The 24,703-nt window shown below is 40.4% G+C and overlaps 1 protein-coding gene across 1 annotated transcript in view; it reads right to left on the reverse strand.

Annotated features, from left to right (window-relative positions):
- The window catches only part of LOC122686763 (ATP-binding cassette sub-family C member 4-like), a 201,940-nt gene that overhangs the window by 68,592 nt on the left and 108,645 nt on the right, over positions 1-24,703 (reverse strand). The window contains 6 exon segments of the mRNA XM_043892002.1: positions 203-394; positions 1,439-1,539; positions 2,774-2,884; positions 4,027-4,146; positions 7,583-7,733; positions 14,461-14,540. Coding sequence (XP_043747937.1) covers positions 203-394; positions 1,439-1,539; positions 2,774-2,884; positions 4,027-4,146; positions 7,583-7,733; positions 14,461-14,540 — 755 coding nt within the window.

The raw sequence follows: 24,703 nt of genomic DNA on the forward strand, positions 1-24,703 counted from the left end.
GAACTCAAGACACAGGGAAAGAAAGGCCGGGATCCCCATTCAGTGATCAGTTTCCAGGAAAGATTCACCCACAACATCACTGATCTAACCTGCATTCACAGAGGAAGAAAGAGTCCCCAGGCACACTAACAAAGAATAATAACAGCAGATACAGTGGTGAATCTTTAGCTGGATTTTAAAGAGGTAAATGGCTTAAACAAACCTTTTCTCCTGACTTAAAGTCTGGTGACAGGTCCACAAGTACTGGAGGCCCATCTAAGCTGTATGTGAGGTTAATATGCCAAAAGGTTATCCATCCATTATGTGGCCAGGCTGGCGGTGGACGAAACTCATATTCCCAGCTTGCTTCTTGCTCTAGGTTTGTATATTCAATCACCCTTTCTACTGAAATCATCTAAAAGACATATGATATCACATGAGTTAGGAACAAAGCATCTTACTTATAGATATTCAGAAACTGTAAGTGAAATTTCTGCATTTGTATCTATATCTGCTTTTATAATTTTAAGGATATCTCAGGTGTAAGCAACCCCAAAAGATAGAAGTAGGAACTTGATGAAGCCTTTGATGATTTGCAGACTTAATGTCTTTTAACCCTTTCACTTACAGCTACTTCCTTAAACATTATATTAAAACTAAAAGAATTAGTGGAATGTTAAGATTTTACTGATCCTACTTTTCATATATGAATAAAAAACAAGTGAATTTTGTCAAAGAAAAGAACACTTAAAGACCAGTCAGCAATGTGTGGCTACAGAAGGGCCACCTGTGATAGACAAGCACAACTGTATTGTCATCAAACTTCATTTCAGTAGTTAGTCACTTTGTACTCTATTAGGAGAATGAAATGGAAAATTTTTGTTTTTATTGTTTTTCTTCTTTTAGGAGAAGGTATAAATATTCAAAAGAGGAGACAATTTACATATTGTCTAAGGCCTCCTAAACAACTATAACTCGATACCTCTGATAGCACATTCCAAGAGGAACACCAGCAAATTCAGATATTCAACACATACAAGAATAAATGATAAAATGGGGGGAGGGGAGCAATATCTATTAACTAAACAAAAAACTCAAAATACTAAATTCTCCATTTACCAAGAATGAGGAATTATCCATTAAGAAATGAAAACAAACAAGCACCTAAGAAATTAGCTAATATCTTCTTTAGGATTTCAGAACCTTCCTCCTACAGATATATTTATTACATGAGAAGATGGCTTGTGATGAATGTAAAACCTGCTGCCATGGCATTTATAGGTCTGAGAAAAAGATATGTTTTTTATGTTATGTTAATTTTAAATACATGGAGGAAGATATAAAAAATGTTATCTATGATGTAAAAATAACAGTTCTAATATATTACATAAGAAGAGTTTTTATGCCATTTAATGGCAAGAAGACCTGAAAAGATAAAGAACGTTAAGATAAACATCACCAGGTTCTCAACTTCGATGCTTTGCCTGATGCACCACTGGAACATCCCCGTGAGTGTGAAGGCAAGAGACAGGACCAGGCCAACCTGCCCAGGAGTCAAAGCTAAATGAGGAAGAAGAAGGGGAATATAGTCAGTCCTGTTCTTAACCACGAACCCAGCTCCTCTGTCACTTTACTAAAAAAACTCATTTATATATTTAAACCATTTGCATATAATGATAATATTACACATACAACCAGTCCGTCCTAAAGGAGATCAGTCCTGGGTGTTCATTGGAAGGACTGATGTTGAAGATGAAACTCCAATACTTTGGCCACGTCATGCAAAGAGCTGACTCATTGGAAAAGACCCTGATGCTGGGAAAGATTGAGGGCAGGAAGAGAAGGAGATGACATGGATGAGATGGTTGGATGGCATCATCGACTCGATGGACATGGGTTTGGGTGGACTCCGGTAGTTGGTGATGGACAGGGAGGCCTGGCATGCTGTGGTTCATGGGGTCGCAAAGAGTCATACACAACTGAGCGACTGAACTGAACTGAACACACATACTTTTACTATGTGTGATTGAGACCATAATACAGTGAAAAAAACCCACTATGAATTTAAAAAGACTACAAAATGAGTTTATTAATCCAAACAGGATTGACATTAACTTGACAGTATCATATAGGTGAGAAATAATATCATTATTCAAATTTCCATCATTATGGTTTCAAGAAACTTTAGATAATTTCACTTTGTATATCCAAGGCAGCTGCAGTTGAAACCACGAGAAAAAAAAAAAGACAATCGGTTCTAACAGCCAGTGCTTTTAAATCTAAAATACTATTTTCATTGTTCCATATTAAAAGATTTTGATTCAATGCTGCTACTGTGGAATACTTAGAGATGGTGAATTCATGGCACACATGCCAATACCTGCTCATCTGGTACCCACAGAGCAGTGAGGACACTTCTTTCCTGCAGAGAATCTTTCTCATCTCAGTGAACCAGGCACCTGCAACTAATCCAAGTAACCCTAAAACTAACTGGACAAAAGCTTAATGTAATAGTAAACTTGGTTTTCTCCTCCCAACTACATGACACTATCTGGAATGTTCAGAAGGGCAGCTTGCTACAGCTCTATAGATGTCAACTCATTCAAAGATAAAGATAAAAATCTAATTTAGACAGAGATGACTTCATATAGAAGATGGAATCATATGCTGAAAACACTTTAATACAATTCATTAGAACTGAACAGTACATGTTAAACAAGATGGAACAAGTTTAATACATGTAAATAAAACTATAAATTATAATGATATTACAAGTAGTTACATTTATACTTACTTTCTTCCAGAATCAGGGACACAAAGGCAACAACAGTGACAAAGACAGCACAGATGACATCTAGATACACAGCGAGCCATCGGGATGTCGTCAAAAGCAGGAAGAAGGTCTCTGGATTTGTGAACCATAATAAATACAATAAATCAGTAGAAAAACCATGTTAACTGCTTCTAATGAGGAAGAGCATTTTGCTCAGTTGAGCTGTAGAAGATTTTACACAAGGTAGGACAGCAAAGTTACATACTCAAGGAAACTAAAGAGTCCACAAGACAATGTGTGATACACATAGGAATCAGTCCAAGGGCTTTGTGGGAAGCATACACGAAAACTTAAACCCACATATCATCAACAGAAAAACAATTCTAAGAAAGAAGAGGGGAAATGATCTCATTGGTGCATTTCCTTCAGTGCTAGGCCTCAACCTGAAGATCATTCTCTCACAGGGGCAACTGCTCCCAGCTCTCTGACAACACAGATCACACTCTGATTCCAGCACCTTCTGCCCTCACTACAGGGCATGTGTGTATTCTTAGGAGCCAGTGTCTAAATGACCTTCAGCTACAGGATCTGCATGTGGCTTACAAAATGCCATTTTACCTCCAAAATACAATACAAATTGAAGATACAGGCCAGGATTTTATAAACTTAGAGTAAATTCTGAAATTTCTACCTAGAAAAAACTTCACTGATAGAATAATATACATCAAGAGGAAAGCAAATCAGGATTTTTTTTCCTCAGTCAGGTCTGCTGCTTTACATGCTCATGCTCTAAAAAGAGAGTCAGCAACTACAGCCTGGGGGGCAAGAATAGCCACCACCTGGCTTTGTGAATAAAGTTTTATTGGAACACAGCCACAGCCATTTGCTGCCTGTCTTTGCTCTACAACGGGAAAGTTGAAAAGTTACAACAGAGACAGTATAGCACACAAAGCCTACAGTATTTTCTATCTGGATTTTTGCCAAAAAGAAAAAAAAAAGTTCATTGGCTCCTACTCTAAAGGAACAGAAGACCAAAGGGCACAGTGATGGAAGCACAATGCAAGTCAATCAAGGGGGAAAAGCAGGGGTGTGACAGGGAAAGTGGGGAATACAGAAGAGATGCTAAGAGGAAGGGGTGGGGGAGGCAGGTGTGCAGAGGGGAATGTGGGGCAGCACAGAGATAGATGCTGACCAGTCAGCCACCCGAGAGGGAGGTCAGGCCTCAGAAGGCAGCACATCCCATCCTTAGAAATCATCTCCAGAAACTTACAGACCTGAGTGCAAATCCTGGTGTGCATCAAACAGTTCCTGAAATTTCTGTTCAGCTTTGTACGCCCGGATGGTCCAGAGTCCCCGGAGAGAAGATGCTAAGTAGGAAAACACTGGGCTCCGTGCTGGGGAAGCAGAGACACACACACGACAGAGAAAATCAGGGAGGCTAGACGCAAGGAAGCCAATGGCCTCCTGTGCTCTGTGGTCACAGGTCGGGCTAAATGGTATACCTGGGGCTTCCTAGCAGGCTGTCTGGGGGAGGAGGGACAACACCCCTTCTGGAAAGGATCCTCCATGTGACCCTCAAGCTCCTGCTAATACCAAGCTTCACTTTAACAACCTGGAAATTAAAGATTCTCTTGAACCCATTTTTACCAAATTCAAATTACAGCCAGATTTGGACAAAGAAATTCTTTATTAGCTCATTTTTATCAAGATTCTCCTCAAATATGCTTCCCTCCAAATTCTTCCCTGGCATCCCTCTAGCTGGAAGTCATTCACTACTTTTTTCTTAATACATTAAAGTATGGTTGATTTATGACAATGTGTTTCAGATACACAGCATAGTGATTTAGCTATTTTATTGATTATATTCCACTATAGATTATTATAAGATATTGAACACCCAGAGGGATGGGATGGGGAGGGAGGCGGGAGGGGGGGATCAGGATGGGGAACACATGTAAATCCATGGCTGATTCATGTCAATGTATGGCAAAAACCACTACAATATTGTAAAGTAATTAGCCTCCAACTAATAAAAATAAATGAAAAAAAAAATAAAATTTGTTTCTATACCTCCTTAAAAAAAAGATATTGAATAAAATTCCCTATGCTATATAGTATATCCTTGTTTCTTACCTATCTAATGTATAGTAGTGTATGTTTGTTAATTTCATATTCCTAAGTTGTCCCTCCTTGCCTTTCTTTCCCTTATGGTAACTATAAGTTTGTTTTCTATCTCCGAGTCTATTTCCGTTTTATATATAGATTCATTTGTATTATTTTTTTAGATTCTACATATAAGTGATGTCAAATTTGTCTTTCTCTGTCTGATTTCACTTACAATGATGATCTCTAGGTCCATCCATGTTGCTGAAAATTGCCACCATTTCATTCCTTTTTATGGCTAAGTAATTATTGCTCACTAATTTTTGAGTCAATAGCATTCCAAAATTTAATTCTCTGTGAAAGTCCTCACCACACTGAATTTTGATGAGCTACCTGTGTGTTAGATGAGTAACCTAAGGGCTGGGATAGAGTCAGTACATCCCCCACACTGGCGCAGAGCCAGACCCAGGACAGGGGGAGACGAGTAAGGGAGCAGACAGTCTACTGTCTCCCCCATCCTGGGCCTCTCCCCGCACCTGAGCCAGGAGCCTCTGTGTGGGTCACGGAGCACCCGGTACTGCACCGCCCTTGTGCCCACAGGACGTGACAGACGGGGAGTCTTTGAATAGTATTGACTTCTGCTCTGGGAACCTGATGGATGTTTTTATAACTTTCCTGCTAGAAACTTGAGGTACTTGGAGGTCACTGTGGCAAGTGACACTCATATCACCCTTTTAGAATCTGACAGTGGCCTTAGTGCCCATTATTTTTTGAATGATTTCATGTGGGTTGGGGTCTGGTGTCACATGACTGGTCATTCATTTCCTGCCATCTTCTCTAAGAGCACACTGACCATGAGCATCAGGGTCAGGCTCCTGCCCATCAGGGAACAGGTGGGCTGCAGGCTGCAGGGCAGGGAAGACCCCTTTCGGTTCTCATTCCCCACCGTGAACAAGGCTGTAACTTGCTGTTACAGATAGTGAATCTGTGACCTCTGTCTGGGATGAGTAATAACTTGTGCTATATCAGCAGGAAATACTGATATCACTTTGTTACCTGTGCATCTCCTAGAGACCTGTTAATAAAACCTGGAGGTTAAAGGGACGGTAAGGTCACTTATCTTGTTGGAGGCTACAGAGACTGTCAATGTATGGAAAAACCACTACAATATTGTAAAGAGAGTAGCCTGCAACTAAAATAAATAAATTTTAAAAAATAAATAAAATATGATGGGAAAAAAGAATCAAGGGCAGTAAACTCCAAAGTATTTTCAGACTATTTCCTTAGTCCAGCATTCAAATACCTGTCTGGGTAACAATTCAGTCAGTACCAAGGTGTACCTGGGTGCTGCAGGTGTGGATGGGGGGCAGGGTTGGGGTACAAATGAGCAAAGACATAGGACTTCCTCTTCTGCTTGTGTCCCTGGTTCCATAAGGCAGGAAGGAGCAGGCTTCCTCCTGTGAGACACTGGGGCTCAGAGAGGGTGAGTCCTGGGCAGTGGAAGGACAGCCTCGGCTAGAGGCCAGCTGACCATCCACTGGGCCCTGGGGCTCTTTCCACCTGGGAAATCTGACCAGGAACCTTGTTATTTTTTGTTTGTTTGTTTTAATACTGATGCAATATGTTTGTGCATTAATGAAATAAGCTCTGAATTATTTTATCCTCTATGATTACCTGTAAAAGAGAATTATTAATCATAAAATGTGTTCCCCATCATTCTAAAGCAATCAATTTGGATAGAATAATAGACTACATGCCTATTGAATGGAACCCCTCCTGTGTCCTTCTAAGGGGATTATTTTCAGCATCATTTATATAAACAGCTTTGGGAAGAGTACACTTCAAACAGTATGGCACCAACTCAAATACTGGGTGATGATAAAGAGCAAACTTTTCTAAACAATCCAACCAGTCCATCCTAAGGGAAATCAGTCCTGAATATTCATTGGAAGGACTGATGTTGAAGCTGAAATTCCAATACTTTGGCCACCTCATGCGAAGAACTGACTCATTTGAAAAGACCCTGATGCTGGGAAAGACTGAAGGCAGGAGGAGGAAGGGGACGACAGAGGATGAGATGTTTGGATGGCATCACCAACTCAAAGGACATGAGTTTGAGTAAACTCCGGGAGTTGGTGATGGACAGGGAGGCCTGGTGTGCTGCAGTCCGTGGGGTTGCAAAGAGTGGGACGTGACTGAGCAACTGAACTGAACTGAACAACTGTAACTTATTTGTCATCTTTTAGATATGTGAAAGAATGTATTTTTCAAATGTATCACTTCTGACATATGAGTTTATTTCCTGATGCTTCCTTTCCTTTTCCTAATATTTTCCTTTCCTTGTCATTTCCAGTAAATTTGGGGGATGAAAAGCCCCCTATTTTTCTTCGACATTAGTTCCAAAAAGATGAAACATTTCATTTTTTAGAAAAACATTTATTGAGTGGCTGCTCTGTTAGGATGTATGTCATGAGTAAGATAGAAACAGTCCCTGTCCCCATGGTGCTCACATTGTGCCCCTTGTGTTAAAATGAAAAGCAGCAGCTAACCTGCCACCTTAAAGGGCCACAGTGACTCACAGGGGCCATAATATTCAGTCACCTAAGATTAACTTAGTGAGAAATTCCAAAAGACAGAGTCTTCAGAATTTCAGGGGTCTCGTTAATTATGGCATAACTAGAAGTCAGTCTGCACTACCCTCCCAAACTTGGGAGCCCCAGTACTCACTTGTGCATTCCAGGCGTTTCACATCTCGTGACGTCTCTAAGAAATATCGCCAGAGAGCAAAGACAATGATGCCAAGGGGAATCACAGGTATAGCAATCCAAGGAATTGCAGCCACCATCACACCCACCACACCAACCACAAGTAGAACCATCTGAAATAGTGAAAATAAATAAGAGGACATTTTTTCAAGAATTTTCAAAGAAAAACTTTACCATTTTGCTTTTTTAGGTTTAAACTCCTTCCTCAAAAGACATGTTGGAATGGTAGGGAATGTTTTCCTATCTGAAGAATTAAAATAATAGGTAGTCCACGTGGTATTTATTGTGTATGTCAAACACTATAAGAACTTTGTAGGTATCAGCTCTTGTGATACATTCAGTAGCCCTATGAGGCAGGCATTACTACTTTTAACAAACGAGATTATTGAGACTCAGAGAAGGACTTTAATCCCAAACTATCAGGAGTCAGCAGATGTTACTAGAGATGAGCAAGCAGGTATCACAGGTGAGGATCCCAGAAGCCTCAGCTATACATGTAGGGATAAAGAAATGGTTAATTACACATTCAGTGTCCAGAAAAGTAGGGAAAAAATTCAAATGTTGACCTTTGGATGTAGTAATTCCCCTTTCTTGGTTTTCTATCCATAGTTAACATTTACTGAGTGTTGTGTATAGAGTTACACATTCAGTATTTCATAGGTATTAACTTATTCCTCACCATAACCCTGTTTAAGTAATAATATTATCTCATTTTACAGATGGAAATACTGAGACACAGGGAGAGAAAAAGCAACTTGATTGAGACTGCAAGGCATAAGTGCAAACCTGCAGAGCCCATGTCATGAGCCATTATGACATTTTATATGTCACAAAACATACAACCTCAATGCACAACCAACTTTCCACCATTATGCTAAGTATGTAAGATGTCCATTTCAAAGACTAATCATAATAACAGCAGATAGCATTTACCAGATGTTTACTGTATATGCAAGGAACAGTGCCAAGAATTCCATGAACAATTCATTTAATCATCATCTTATCCCATAATGTGATTTTAACTTGGGAAATGATTTTGGTTGAAAACGATAGCTGAAAGAATAGAAACTGAACATTAGGTGATGCTGATTTAAGTATACATCTTTGTTAGTAAAAGTATGATATCATGATGTACAGCTTCAGGCAATAGGAATGCAATCAATGCTTACTGTCTGCCTGCTGTGAAAGGGAGTCAAATAGGAGGGACGTACAGATTCATACAGCCTGGGCAAAGGCCTCCAAAGTTTAAAATCTCAGTTGGATACAAATCCATAGAGACCTTCACAAGGCACAGAGATCTGGGGAGACACAGGGAAGAATATATGAACACTTTTTTGAGAATTCCAAGAAGAGACTGATAACTGAATTTCATAGGCTAGTTTTAACAGAGTGGCATGAATAATTTGTAGGCAGTAAGCACAGTTGATAGAAATTATGACCAAAAGGGAACTAGGATGAAAAGGTTGAGATGCCTGTCTGAGTTAACACTGGTTTTTCTGTGGCATTTCAGCACCAGCACCTGTATTCCATGCTCACCAGCCCAGGGCCTCCCCACCTTATCACACAGGGCAGCTGGCCCAGGCGCATCTCTAAGAGATGGGTTAGGAGGGTAATACCTATATCACAGAGGCTCGGGTTATCGTTTCACAGCTCTTCCAGATCAGGTGGTGAGCGAGCAGGTATCACAGGTGAGGATACCTGTAGAAACCTTTCTCAGAGAATCCTCACAACCATCTTGTGCATGAGAAAAGTAAGAGCTATCATTTCTATTTACAGATAAGACATGAAGCTGGGAGGGCAAGTGGTGTCCTAAGTTTTCCCAAGAAGGTACTGAATGTCATGGAGAAAGCCAGGGATGGTTTGTACTCATGGAATTCCAGAACCATAGCTGCAGGAAGAGGAGCCTGGAAGGAGGAGAAAACTTCCAGGACTGTGACTCTGTGGCCAGGAGCCCTTGTGTACCAAGCTGTATTATCTGGAGGAAGACCCATGTGCTTTTCCTGTTTCTCTCGTCTGTGCCATGGTATCAATATAAAACTCAGAATGAAGAAGATGGAATTCTGAAGGAATAAATTCTAATCATAAATGGGGAAAAATAGGGCTGTCTGATCTCTCTCCCATTAGACCTACAGACGAACAATTTCTTACAACCACTGGTTTAACTGTGCAACCTGACCTATTACAACCTTCCTGTTCATGGAGAGGGGTCCTTCCAGCTCCTTCCGTGTCTGGTCTTAAGTAAAGTCACTAGGGGTGTTATCAGTGGCTATCAGGAAAAAAAAAAACTGCTAAAACGTCAATTAGGAAAAAATCCAAATTACAGTTTTTTAGAAGATTCACATTATTTGATTGGATAATATTAACCAGTTTCAATAATTTGTTTCTATATAATTAAAAACTAACCCAGCCTGGTAGATAACCTGAGAAACAGAAATAAGATCAAAATGAAGGGAGTTGTGCCAGTGCTCTTTGCTTGGATACCAATTAAAACTTGGTAACTTGTTCTCAAAAGCTTTCTAGGTTAGGTTAGGTCCTTCAGATTTCATGCCCCTAAATTCTGAAGCAATTCAAATAGACTTTGTCTAAGAGTTTTCTTTCTACTTGTAGGTCATACTATAGCCAGTCTCATAGAGGATTAAATATTATATTATGCAAGCATATGTATAAAATGTATAAGGTTTATATCTATATGTATATTATACACACACACATACACACACACACATTTGTGAATCTTTTAATTATTGCCAGCTCTCTCAAACTCTTTACAAAAGTTGGTAGAAGGCACAAAAAGTCAACACTCTTGAAGAGGGAAACAGAATATTTCTTCGGTGCAATAAGCCCATTTCACTTCTTCTTTCCACATTCTTAGGAATTCCAAGGAGCCTAATCCAAGCCACACACACAATTCCCCCCCATCTGATTGGATTCCAGGTCCATCTGATGGCCCACCTCACCATGGCCAGTGCTTTTGTACCTCTGCCTCACTATGGCACAGAGACAATGATGTGAACACAAGAAACATGTTGACCAGGAAGCAAGTGACCCAAGTCCTGATGCCCCAAGAAATAAGGGGAATCATTATTTTGACATGCTTATAACCTATTCAGAGCACACCATTTGAGAATTCTAGTCAAAGTCTATTATTCCATATGAATAAATGCAAAAATTCTAAGATAAAGTCACTTGAGAGTACATAGTGAATTTCATAAGTCAGAATAATTCTTTAGTTTGCAGAGAATGACAACCAACACCTAGAGCAGAAATCCCATTAGCCAAACACTGTGGTGTCTGATACAGGGTTTCAGGCTCACTCTCTCAAAAATTAACAGGGATGGTAAGACCCTATACCCACTGTTAATCTTAGGAAAAACTAGAATATATCAACACTTTAAAAGGATGGTGGTGAGAATTAAAGGAGATCATGTTTATAAAGTGCTTACCAGTCTATGCATGACAAACAGAATAGAAACTCTAAGTTCATTATTACCAGGAGAGGAAAGGTGATGTATTAATAGATTTAATGCCCAAAGAACCTTAAGAATCCCATGAAGTTGGACCCTTAGAGGCCATTCATGCTCATCACTGGAACGGCCTAGTACTATCCAAGGATGTATCAGAGCAGGTGCTGTTTTTTTTTTAGATGCGGTGATGATGTCACATGTACCAAAGAGACTGTGGCTTTTCTCTGGTCACAGGGAAAATGGACTCTGAGGTCTATGCTGTTTGAAGATGTACTTTTAAAAATACTATGACCAATAAACCTCATGCCTACTACAGTTTTTGTCTTCTCTGTATTTTCTTCTCAATTCTAGGCCTTCCAAAGACTGATAATCTTAGGAATATGGCAGCAAGTCAACATTTTTTGAGATGTTTATTTTCTCATTCCATATTCTCTGTTTCAAGTTCTGCTTCTTCTTGGTGAGGACTTACGGTTACAAATGTTGAGCATTTGTGGGAGACTAATGAAAAGAGTGGTGGGCCTTTGAATTAACTAAACAAGATTACTCAATATTTCTAAAGATAAGATTAATTTGACCTTTTCTATTTCATGCACCATGAACGGGTATATTGATACCAATGGAAGCACAAAACCTGGGAAGCTGGGATTGGAAATCAGTGAAACCAAAGTTTTCTCTCCTCATTACTGAGAATGTTTTATCCTGAATTCAGGCAGCATCTATCCCTGTCCCTCTATAAGTCATACAGAAATATGCAATTTTAAAAATAAATAAATAAAAAATATGCAATTGATTCTGATTATAAGGGCTAATTAGCTATGTGCTAAGCACACAGTGGGCCAGTGAGCTTTGGAAAACCAACCTTGGCCTAGCTTGTAATAGCACAGGAACAGAACTTTTCACAAAATCTTTTCAAAGTAATTAGCAATCACTATCAAGACATGACACTGCTTTACTGAAAGAGTGCCTCTGAGGAAAAGTAACATAGCTAAACCCAATAGGACACCTTAATAAAACAAGCTTGAAGAAAACAAAAAAATAAATATAGATATATCTTTGCAGTAAAAGTACTCTGCCTCTGAGACTCAGCTTACTTCTCACTGGTAACAGTGGAAGCCTTTACCCATAGGCTGCACTGTGCAGATATTCATTGCTGTATTTCTGTGTGTAGCTTTTGATAAATGCATTTCATTTCCAAAATGAACATGTGGAAATTTGCCACAGCTTGAATCACTGAAAAGCAGACAGAATTAAACCACAACAAAAAAAGTATTCCAAATGAGCATTCTGAATGAGGAGATGAGAGCCAAGAGGACCCAACACCATTCTTTAGAATCTCAAGTTCACAGACAAAACAAAGGCTGGATAGAAGGTATGTCTGTGGTATTTCTATCTTTTTTTATAAAGACACCTTGAAACAGAGCAATTACCACTTGAAAAGAAATATTGCTTACAAAAACAAAAAAGACATTTTCTGAGATAACTTTGATACCTTACTCGAATTACTGGCTTAAAGGCTTTGTATCCTCAATAACTGCTCTTTATTGTCCTTGTTCAACTATTACTTTTCACCTTGTTATTTATTAATGTTTTCTTTGTAAGTAATCACACCTGGCCTTATTAAAAAAAAAAAGTTGTGCAACAAATATTTGTCTTCTGTGCTAATGGGCTTCCCTGGTGGCTCACAAGAAGATCCCCTGGAAAAGGAGACAGCTGAAATAAAGCTGAGAACCAAAGAAATGATGCTTTTGAACTGTGGTGTTGGAGAAGACTCTTGAGAGTCCCTTGGACTGCAAGGAGATCCAAACAGTCCATCCTAAAGGAAATCAGTCCTGAATATTCACTGGAAGGACGGATGCTAAAGCTGAAGCCCCAATACTTTGGCCACCTGATGCAAAGAACTGACTCATTGGAAAAGACCCTGATGCTGGGAAAGACTGAAGGCAAGAGGAGAAGGAGATGACAGAGGATAAGATGGCTGGATGGTATCACCAACTCAATGGACATGAGTTTGAGCAAGCTCCAGGAGTGGTGATCCACAGGGAAGTCTGGCGTGCTGCAGTCCATGGGGTCGCAAAGAATTAAACACGACTGAACAATTAACACTTTCTCTTTTCTGTGGTAATATGACATATAACTTAGTATACCTGTGCCAGGTATTACTCATGCTAACTCACTCTCCCAATCACAGCCACATCTTTCTCATACAAATATAACATTTCTTTTTTTTTTTTTTTAATTTTTTATTAGTTGGAGGCTAATTACTTCACAACATTTCAGTGGGTTTTGTCATACATTGATATGAATCAGCCATAGATTTACACGTATTCCCCATCCCGATTCCCCCTCCCACCTCCCTCTCCACCCGATTCCTCTGGGTCTTCCCAGTGCACCAGGCCCGAGCACTTGTCTCATGCATCCCACCTGGGCTGGTGATCTGTTTCACCATAGATAGTATACATGCTGGTCTTTTGAAATATCCCACCCTCACATTCTCCCACAGAGTTCAATAGTCTGTTCTGTATTTCTGTGTCTCTCTTTCTGTTTTGCATATAGGGTTATCGTTACCATCTTTCTAAATTCCATATATATGCGTTAGTATGCTGTAATGTTCTTTATCTTTCTGGCTTACTTCACTCTGTATAAGGGGCTCCAGTTTCATCCATCTCATTAGGACTGGTTTTTAATCTCAAAAATATACAAGCAACTCCTGAAGCTCAATTCCAGAAAAATAAATGACCCAATTCAAAAATGGGCCAAAGAACTAAACAGACATTTCTCCAAGGAAGACATACAGATGGCTAACAAACACATGAAAACATGCTCAACATCACTCATTATTAGAGAAATGCAAATCAAAACCACAATGAGGTACCATTACACGCCAGTCAGGATGGCTGCTATCCAAAAGTCTACAAGCAATAAATGCTGGAGAGGGTGTGGAGAAAAGGGAACCCTCTCACACTGTTGGTGGGAATGCAAACTAGTACAGCCGCTATGGAAAACAGTGTGGAGATTTCTTAAAAAACTGGAAATAGAACTGCCATATGACCCAGCAATCCCACTTCTGGGCATACACACTGAGGAAACCAGATCTGAAAGAGACACGTGCACCCCAATGTTCATTGCAGCACTATTTATAATAGCCAGGACATGGAAGCAACCTAGATGCCCATCAGAAGATGAATGGATAAGGAAGCTGTGGTACATATACACCATGGAATATTACTCAGCCGTTAAAAAGAAAACATAACATTTCATTTAAGATAACAGGACGCATTGCCAGGCTGAAAAGATCACCATCAGCCCCTATGAAAAGGCCTTAAGAAACAGACTCTGTGCTCTTCCTGTGAGAACTCTAACAGGACTGTTACGTTACCTGGATGAAATCAAGAAATGTCAGGGGAAGCAAGTCATCCATATGGCCAATATCTTTGGAGAAACGATTCAAAATCCTTCCTGCAAGAACAGGACATGAGAAATTACTTATTCTCCCAGACAAGCCCTTTAAGAGAAACAATTCATGAACAAATCAAAACAATATTTTTAAACCATATGTACTTAATATATTATATATTCATATGAAAGAAGCTGATGTCAATGGTAAAAGAAAGAAAATAGGGTATCAAAGAGAAACAAAATTCCACCAAATGGCAGTGGGTGGGGTGTGAAATTGAGCTCTGATTTTTAAAAGAATGGTGGAAAATCTTGTGGCAGCATCAAGAAGACTTGGTGGATTTGAGAATGTTCTCTATTTTTAGATCCATCCTATCTAAAGCTCATTTCAAGTGCTAAGTCAGTAAATAATACTTGCAAAATACTTGTTAATCCCAATTGCTATAGTAATTTTGCTTTAGTTATCAAAATTAATTTTGATAAGTGATACTTCTTAAATAAACATTATTATAATCTCTCTGCAATTTTTTCCCAGAAAATGGTTCACAGCAACTCACATTTTGGAAAACTGTAGATTCCCGTCATTTTCATGTTGTGAGTCTGTCATGGTTATAAGTCATCATTTTCACAGGTTTACCAGGTGTGACAAGCACAGACTCATGCTTAAGCATCCAAGAAGATCAGAGGGAGGTAGGCAGGAAAATGGCAATACTGTGTAATAACTAAAGATCACTTATCGTTGATTTTATTCCCCTTCTCAAAATCCACAAAAACAGTATATCTGAAGGGCTGCAAGACTGGAAGATTAGAACTAATTTCTCATGAATATATAGTCCTTTAATGATCAAATTTAAAGAAACTGAAGCTACACACACACAACTTTGGTGTAACAAATCCTGTTACCTAGACCCCTGAGTTTCTTTTATAACTGAGACTCCAGGAAGCCAGCCTGCAGGTGAGATGTGGGACCTTGAGCTGCTCTTCCTGACCTCTGTCAGAGATGACTTCCTCCCGAGGCCTGCACAGCAAGCCACAGCTGGACTGTGAGTGAGCAGCAGCTGAGGCTGAGTTTCTGTGGCCTGAATGTGGCTCTACTGTCCTCCACAGGGCACCTGGCTGGCAAAAGCACAGGGTGTGCCCACGCCAGGAGCTAGACTGCTGGAATATTTCACTCTTGGTCAGGCCATCACAGCCTGTGTCTCAATTTTCCTGCCTCAGGCGTAGGAAATACAGACTCCAGAAACTGTCTCTCAGTGACACTTTGCAGGCCCAGTGACAACTTCTCTGAGCTTCTAGGAATGCCTGCCCTAGAGGACGAGTCTCAGGATTAAATGAGCTCATGCAGGTGAAAGAACCCAGTTATAAGGCCACGTAAGTTAACAGGCACTCAACCATCAACATGAGATGATGACTCAGCCCCAGGTTCGGCAGGGTTACATCACCTGGGAAAGTCCACCAGGCACTGTGGGAGGGTCCACTTGGTAAAATGCAGATTCTGACTCAGGAGTGCTGGGGGAGCCAGAGAGTCTGCATTCTCTCAAGCTGCCAGGTGATGCCCTATTTCCCAGACCATTTTCCAAGAGGCAAGAAATTGGGTTATTATTTAATTAGTTCTGCTTCAGGAACATTAAAATCAGATGGGCAAATTTTGCACATATTCTTATGAATGTTGTGACCCCTCTGGTCATTTTTAAACTTCTCAAAGTAGCAACTCTGAATAAAGAAAATATATGTCAAAAATGTTAAAGGCATGGTTTAAATGCTTGTAATTTGTTTGGAAAATGCAACTTTTTAACACTGACAAGATTCAGAAACACTACAAGTATGATTCAGCTTAGAAAGTGTTGAAGGCAGTATTGAAATTTTTTTAAGATGAAAAGGCTGCTCAAAAGTGAATAGTATGTAAAAAACTACCCCTTTACCTTTCACCAGATGTGTGAACCTTAAAGTCTGAGAGACCAAGGGTTGACAAAGAGTGCAAAATACAAGAACAAAAACAATGAGAAAAACCATCTCCCCACACAGTGGCTACACAAACTGAACCTAATATCATCAAAAAACTAAGCAATTATTCACCAGTGAGCTGAGTGTAAAAAAATGTGAGATCAGAAAGTTCAACAGTTTCTTCCTTTCTCTAAGAAACATTAAGAGAATGTATGGTGTTTGCAGAATATTTACTCTGGCTTTGGGATAAACTGGGCTTCCTAAGGGGCTCAGTAGTAAAGAATCTGCCTCCCAGTTCAGGGAGAAGCAGGAGATGGGGGTTCAATCCCTGGTTTGGGAAGATCCCCTGGAGGAGTAAACAGCAACCCACTCCAGTATTCTTGCCTGAAAAATCCCATGGACAGAGGAGCTTGGTGGGCTACAGACCATGGGGTCACAAAAAGAAGGACACAACTGAGTGGCTGAACACATTTTAACTAGAGCTGTGATTTCAAGCTCATGGCCTTGTAGTAATAAAGCTTTCTTAGAAGTCTCCAAATGAAATATTAAATCCTTATCATGAATTCCCTCCACAAACATGCCATGACTCTTCATCCAAATCACATGAAGCCTCTGATGAAAGATCTCCAGAGATGTAGAGGGAAGGGGGATTTGAATGAACAGGGGGAACCCAATGCATTTTCAGACTGTTCTATAGACAAGGCTTTCTCACATTAAACTGAATTTTGTCTTCCTGGAAGATTTATTCTGCCCTTATAACCACATTAGGTGAATCTAATTTCTCTTGATATGACAGCCTTTCAAATACTTGAATGAAATGAATCATATCCTTTCTAGCAACTATTCCTTGGCGCCTCAATGATCCTTCATAAGGCATGGTCCTATACTGTCTGCAGTCTCTTGACCAGACTCAGACAGCCAGTCTCAGTTAATGCCTTGTGCCCAAGTCTTGCTTACTTCAGGGTAAAGTGGTATCACTGCCTCCCCTCATCCTGCACAGCTAGTCACAAAGCTACAACCATAGTAAATCCTGGAGGCCAGGTCATGTTTTGGACAAATCACTTCCATCTGTACTGAACAGGTAGATTTTGGGGAACAATTCAGCAATATGTGTAAACCACTCTAAGAGTGCATCCCTTCTGACCCGGAAAGTCCATGTTTGGGATTATATCCCCAGGAGTCAGCAAGTACATCAATCTGTTGAATGTGGCATATTTATAAAGTCATTAGTAGAAAACAACCTGAACAAGTCTAAAACAAGTCTTTAACGTGTTAAGCACAATTTTAATTTTTTCTGTCCATTCTTATTTCCCTACACTGTGTATTACTTGTGTAAAAATGTAAAGTAGAGAGGGGAGGAGGGGGAGGAGAAAGAAAAGGGTGATAGGGAGGAGCAGGGGAAGGGAAGAGAGAAAGGCAAAGAGAAACGGGAGTAGAGAGATAACCCCCCTTGAAGACCATGATATCCAAGAACCGCTAAGGGTCCTCCTAACTGCTCTGGTTCACAGTTTTCTGTCTTGTCCACAAGACAGAATATCACAAAAGATGCCATTGAACTTGTCAAAATACAAATTCATAGTGATTGTATTTTAAGAACTGAGTCTATACTCTAAGCTGGACTCAGTCACCTCTAGAATTCTGACACCTGACCCACAACTAGGATGCCTCAGCTTACTTATAACTGAGAGAGTCATTTCCTAGGCAGGTTGATAAGAAGTCCAGGGGTCCCCAAGGAGAGAGGGGCCTGAAATTCTCAAGGAGGAAGAAAGGACAAACTTTTTTTGTCCCTCTACATTCCTTTGGGTTATATAACAATAATGTATCCTGCTTGAGGACAGTCTCTGGAAAAAAAAAACCTTCTGGCTAATCCTGTTATCTTAAGGTGTAAATTATGGGAGTAGATCTAGTGAGGTCTTTACAACCTCCAGACATTCTTTTGATTCACTGTAATAACTACTTAGAGAGTATAAAATTCCATTGCTAACACTAGCAAGGGGGTACTCTTTCTAGCCCCTTCTGATGCCTATGTCAGAGCTTTCTCTATCTCCTTTATACTTTAATAAAACTTTATTACACAAAGTTCTGAGCGATCAAGCCTGGTCTACGGCCCTGGGTTGAATTCTTCTCCTCGGAGGCCAAGAATCCTGCCATCTTTGTGTGGTTCAGCAACACCTTTCATAACCAAATTGAAATTTACACTTTGAAGTTCCTCCATCTGGTTTTGGTTCCATCTTTTTTAAGCAACAAAAATTATATATTTATATATCATAAAATATCAAGGTACATTTTTACTGAGGTATATTTTACATCTCATAAAATTCACCCATTTCAGGTGTACAATTCAATGAATTTTAGTAACTTTAGTGAGTGATGCAACCATCACCAAAAATCAGTTTTAAGACATTTTTATGCCCCCATTATATAATGGGGCATTATGCCATTTATAGTGACTCCCTATTCCCCCTTCCAGCCCCAGGAAACCACTAATCTACTTTCTTTCTCTATAAATTTGCCTCTCCAGGACATAACATCCAAATGGGATTAGTATGGAGTCTCTGGATCTGGTTTCTTTCATTCAGCCCAAGGTGCCTAAGGTTTCTGTGGCTCACCAATGGCATAGCATGTGTCTTTTTGAATGCTATTTTTACCAAAGAACTAGTCTTAGTCATCAGCAAAAAAAAGACTCTATATCAGGTCATGCCACACCTGACCTTGAGAGCAAGAGCAGATGTGTTCTGTGACTCTTTGATATTGCGAACTTCTTTATATGTGCCCATGGTTAGCTTCATTAATGGTTCCTGAACCTAATTCTTTTGAAAAGAATCAGCCATTGGTTTGACAGCCCTGCAGAAAGTCAGATGCCAGAAGTGCAGTGCCAAGGCCAGGCTTTGAGTCCAGTGGAGTGTAGAGGGGCAGGGTGGGGAGAACAATAAAAGACCCACTGTCCCAGTGAGAAGTGGGATCTACAACCATGCAACATATTGAAAAAGAAGCACGGTCTCTCCAAAGAGGTATACCAAACATGCCATGCAGGGGGATGGAGCAAAACTGGTCCAAGGGAGAGTAGAGCCTGGAGATGTTCACCAGGCTGAAAAGGATCCTTGTATACATGAGCGGGCCACTAAGGGAGGTGGGCCAGCGTGGACTTCCTGCATTATTCTACATAAACTAATTCAGCTTGGGTGAGCCTGAGAACAGGAGCTCAAGCTATAGAAGTCTGGGAGCTTCATGTTTTCTTTGTTTTTGTTAGAATTAACAAAATTTTATTGCTGTTAGAATAGGTCATCAATATGGTGGCTGCTCAAAGGTTATGAAACTAAAGGAGCAACAGAAATATTAATAGGAAACCATCAGTGGAAAACCGTCAAGTAATGGTCCTCCTCTGGCCTTCAGCAGCAAGAGGCCTTTAGGCAACTCATTCAACTTCCACTGAGAGGCAAATCTCTTACCTGTAAAAGGGAGATGATGACTTTCACAGGATAAAAGATCATGAAGATAGAAGAGATTATGCATATGCAGGTACCATCTAAATGATGAAGCAGCACATGTGAAAGGTGTTATTCTTATTATCCTTTTGGGATTTTAGAGCTTTGAGGGGCATGAAAGATCACCAGGCCTAGTCTTCCCAAACTTTATCCTGGGAAGCATCTGAGATTCAACAGAGGTGCCTTGGAGAATTAAGCAGAAGAAGTGGAGGAAAAAACACCACATCTGTCTCCCTTATTGCCCATCTCCTCCAAACAGAGTCCTATACATTTATCTGGATGTTCACTTAGAGATGGCATTTCAAGAAGGGGTTCTGCAGCAAACAGAAATATTCAAATACCTTTGTAGACTGAGCTACTGATGATGGAGGAGACAAGGTCCCACCTTGCTCAAAATGATGCAATAGTATTAAGCACACAGTATTTTATCATCAGGTGGGTGCTACTGCCAAGCCATCCTGGGATTTCCATCCAGCAGAGAGAGGAGACAAGGAACCTCACTTCTCAGGGCAATTTCCTGCAACATCCTTCGCTGCCTCTTATTGTCTCTAGGGATAGTACCCATCTTACCTCCCATCACTCTTGATTGTGTACCCTTATTTTGATGAAAGACTCTTTTCTCTCCTCTGTTCACCCACCAAGAAGGTCCTTAGTCCCCACCCACTCTGTCCAGATCTCAACCTTAGCCCTTTCTCCTCCTGAGACTCTTGCTGACAAACATAGCTCCCAGGAATCTGCCACTCGCTTGAATTCCTTTATCTTTATTGGACAGGCTTGGAATAACTGCTTCTCTCTCAGAAAACCTCTACAGCCTTGGCCACAGCTAATGGACCAAAGTACCAGTGGTCCTAACCCATGACTAGCCAAGTCATTCTGATTTCCCCTCCTGAGAATTATAAGGCCAGGAAAGAAGCAGGAAAGTGGAGCAGAGTCATCACGTCCAGCAAAGATAAGAAAACAGGGGACTTGGGAATGTGCAAGCATCCTGTGACAATGGCTCCAATATCTGTGAGGACCCCAGTTCCAAGCTCCAGGAAAGTCAGCATTGCTCCAGCTCCACAAGACGTCCATTTCCTTTCTATCAAGCCCTCTTCCTCTGAACTAACCTGGGTAGATTCTGCCACTAGCAACCCCAAAGCCTTGACTAGAACAGTCACCACAGGTACAACAAAAGACTGTGTGCTAAAATTAGTTAGGGAAATGAGACATTTGTGTAAAGTTAAATTTTCAAATTACTACTTAGAAGGAAACTTTTAGTGAGAATCTTTTTTCATGAGGACTACAGAGTTTTGTCATCTTAAAAGCTAGCAGAAATACCTCTTTTCTTGAAACTCAGATCTAGTATTTTGAACATCAGTGGTCTCATTGGGCTTTTATCTTTTTCTTTTTTTCCCCTTTGGTCTGATTTAACTGTTTTTAAACATGGCAATGTCCTTTGGGGTTACTATTGGTTACCTAAAATGCACTCCAACCCCTACCTAACTACTATTTTCTAAAAATAATTTTATACCACTGTCCTTTCAGCTGACACATTTGCTGTTGCCAGTATCTGCCTCCACCTTCCATCTTTATGTTTAGAGCTGAGGACTGAGGAGAACTTGCAACCAAGTAGGACCTAAAAGAAGATTTCACAGGCTCTCAGCAAAGCCATAGCAACTCTCATGTTTAAAGACATAGTTTTTCTGACACTTTGTTTGATGAGGAAATGTTTCTGCATCTTTCTAGATTCCACCAGAAGCCTGGGTCTATTCTCAGAACATATCATGGTATAATCTATTTAATTCTTTAACTACTTACCATGTATACTAGCCTTGAATTCACATCTAGATTATACACCTTTTGTAAATATGGACCACATTTCACACCAATCTATAACAAAATGCAAACTGCCAGGTGTTAGTGGTCAAATGGCATTTACTAATAATGCACCATAAACCCAGTGGCTTTCCAGCCATTTTTGGTTTAAGATTGGAAGCCTTCTGTGCTTACACAAAAATAAAAAACAAATGAGTAAAATGAGTATTTTAAAAGTGGCTCTTACTGAAGTGAGACTGTAAGACATGGAACCCACTCAGTGACCATCTTGGTACATGTCAATATGTGGAAAAGTTGGAAAGATTAATTCTGATCACAACGGAGTCTACCAATGCTCTAGTCTCCCCTAGATCTCCCAGGGATCTGCTTAAAATGTAAACTCTTCAGAGCATGTGTGAGGTCTGAGATTCTGGATTGCTAACAACTCTAGGGTGATGCTGATGTTGCTGGTCCAGGGACCACACTTTGAAAAGCAAGGAAGAAACTGAACATTTCTGATAATGTTCCTTTGTCACCCATACCCACCCCTGGAAGCTAAATGATCTTTGTCTTAATTTACCTCTGTGTTTGTTTCCAAAGCATCTAGTATTTGACAGAGATGTTTTGCAGCTGTACTTTGAGAGATAACCAGTGGTCAACTTCCCTGAACCAGCTCTGACTTGGCCACAGGAATGTTCGTGCACAGATGAGACTGGAACTGTCTGAAAGTTACCTTTGCTTCATTACCAGGTTAAGCTGTCTACCCAAGGTGGGAATTTGTACTGGACTAGGCACAATTCCTGCCACATGCAAAGGAGGGTGGAAGACTGCACATGTTTCAGATAACCTGGCTGTTCCCAGAAATCTCTGCCCCTTTCCTAGAGCCCCAGTGACATACCTGACTCTTATCCCTTAAAGTTCCTCTACTCCCCGCTCCCATTGGGGAGAAGGTGTGTTTAGAGCATGCTAAGTCACTTCAGTCGTGTCCGACTCTGTGCGACCCCATCCCTGGGATTCTGCAGGCAAGAACACTGGAGTGGGTTGCCATTTCCTTCTCCAATGCATAAAGGTGAAAAGTGAAAGTGAAGTTGTTCAGTCATGTCTGACTCTTTGCGACCCCATAGACTGCAGCCTACCAGACTCCTCTGTCCATGGGATTTTCCAGGCAAGAGTACTGGAGTGGGGTGCCATTGCCTTCTCCACAATGAGCTCTCCCTTTATTCCTTAAACAATGACTAAAGTTTCTGTTCTACTATACACAACCAGGTTTCAAAAGTGGCATTTGTGACTCCAGGCAAAGAACCCATTCAGAAGTCACTGACCCAGTGGGAATCAGCTATATTCTGTTTCAAGAACATTTAAATTGATCTTGTCTTATCTACATGTATAACTATTGCCCTTTTAAATTCCATTCTTTGCTTCCAGGGGCTAACAACCACTTGCCTTCTTTTTATTCACACAAATTAAATTAGAATATGGAGAAGGGGCCAACAGAGGATGAGATGATTGGATGGCATCACCAACTCAATGGACATGAGCTTGAGCAAACTTTGGGAGATGGTGAAGGATAGGGAACCCTGGTGTCCTGCAGTTGATGGGGTTGCAAAGAGTCGGACATGACTTAGCAACTAACAGTAACAACAATGGACATTGCTAGAACAGAGATTTTGTCTATTTTATTCACTGCTGTTAACCCAGTGCCTGGACCAATGCCTCACTGGAACACCTCAAATAGAAGGCACTTGAATATTCTGAATGAATCAATAAAACAAGCTCTTCTGCTATAAATAAATCATTTGTCCTCAAATTCCAATCTCTATTGATATTTTGAACAATCTCTTTTTTTTTTTTTTTAGCTGGGGGGGGGGGGGGGGAATCTCATTTTTTCCCCAACCTGGGGAAATTCATTTCAAAGTAAAGTGTCTGGTTTATCATATTGTCATCAACAAAGCTCATTAATGATTCTCATGAAATAAAGATAGAGTCTGGGAAATAGGATAAAGCCTAACCCTTTTTTCCCTTTGTGTTTAATTTGAGTTTCACATGCTCATAAGTTACCATGTGCAGAAACCTTGCACCTGACTCTTCAAACCAGAGTCCCCAGTGGGAAATGGCTTTAAGATGGTGGTGGGGGGCAGGTGCAATGACAAGAAACCTGTAAAGCACCCTTGCTTAGGGCCGCCTTTAGGGGAGAAAACAAGAACTTTAGAGTGCAAGCTTGTACCTCTCCATTCTCTGATCAAAGAATAAAGATTTCCTTTACTTCTGAACCACATTCGGGGTCTTTCTCTTGCACAAACAACACCAGGTGGGGGACTGGTTCACCCAGGTTATAGAGACTCAAAATTCATATCAACACATCTATGATACACAGCTATTTTACTAGACACACTGGAAACCTCTAATAAATATCTATTAATAAAGATAAGCCAAGAACATCATAGGCAGGGCTGGTGTTAAGTTGATATGAACAGTGATGGCCAACCAGCCATTTACAGCCTGGGCCCTTCTGATTGGCTACTGCCTGCTCCACTGGATGCTGAATACTTTAAATAGTAAAAGAGTTAGAAAAGTTCCAGGAATTCTCTCTTAGCGAGCCATAATTAAAGCAAAACATTTAAAGTAACTTCACCTCAAAATTATATTATGCAAATTACTGAGGGTTGAATGAATTGATTAACAAATGAACAAATAACTGAAAGAATGAATAGATGGTCTAAAAAAAGCATAATTGACTAGGAGAGTCCAAGTCTTGAGATCCCCCTTATCCCTGGTCTTGCTCTGTCCTGTAACAGGGCAAGTCACATTGCCTGTTGCTAAACATGGTAGGAGACTGACCTTGAAGGAGTAGACACACCTCACACATGGCCCCAGGGAACCCCTCTGCTACATCCACCATAAATGCTTTGTCACAGTGTGTAATTGATACTTTACTTTTCCTAAGTACTGGCTGGGTGTGGGACTGGGAAACTAGACCAAATTAGTTCCTTTACCCATGTGTCC

Source organism: Cervus elaphus, chromosome 30 (assembly GCF_910594005.1).
Source record: "Cervus elaphus chromosome 30, mCerEla1.1, whole genome shotgun sequence".
Classification (NCBI taxonomy): Eukaryota; Metazoa; Chordata; class Mammalia; order Artiodactyla; family Cervidae; genus Cervus; species Cervus elaphus.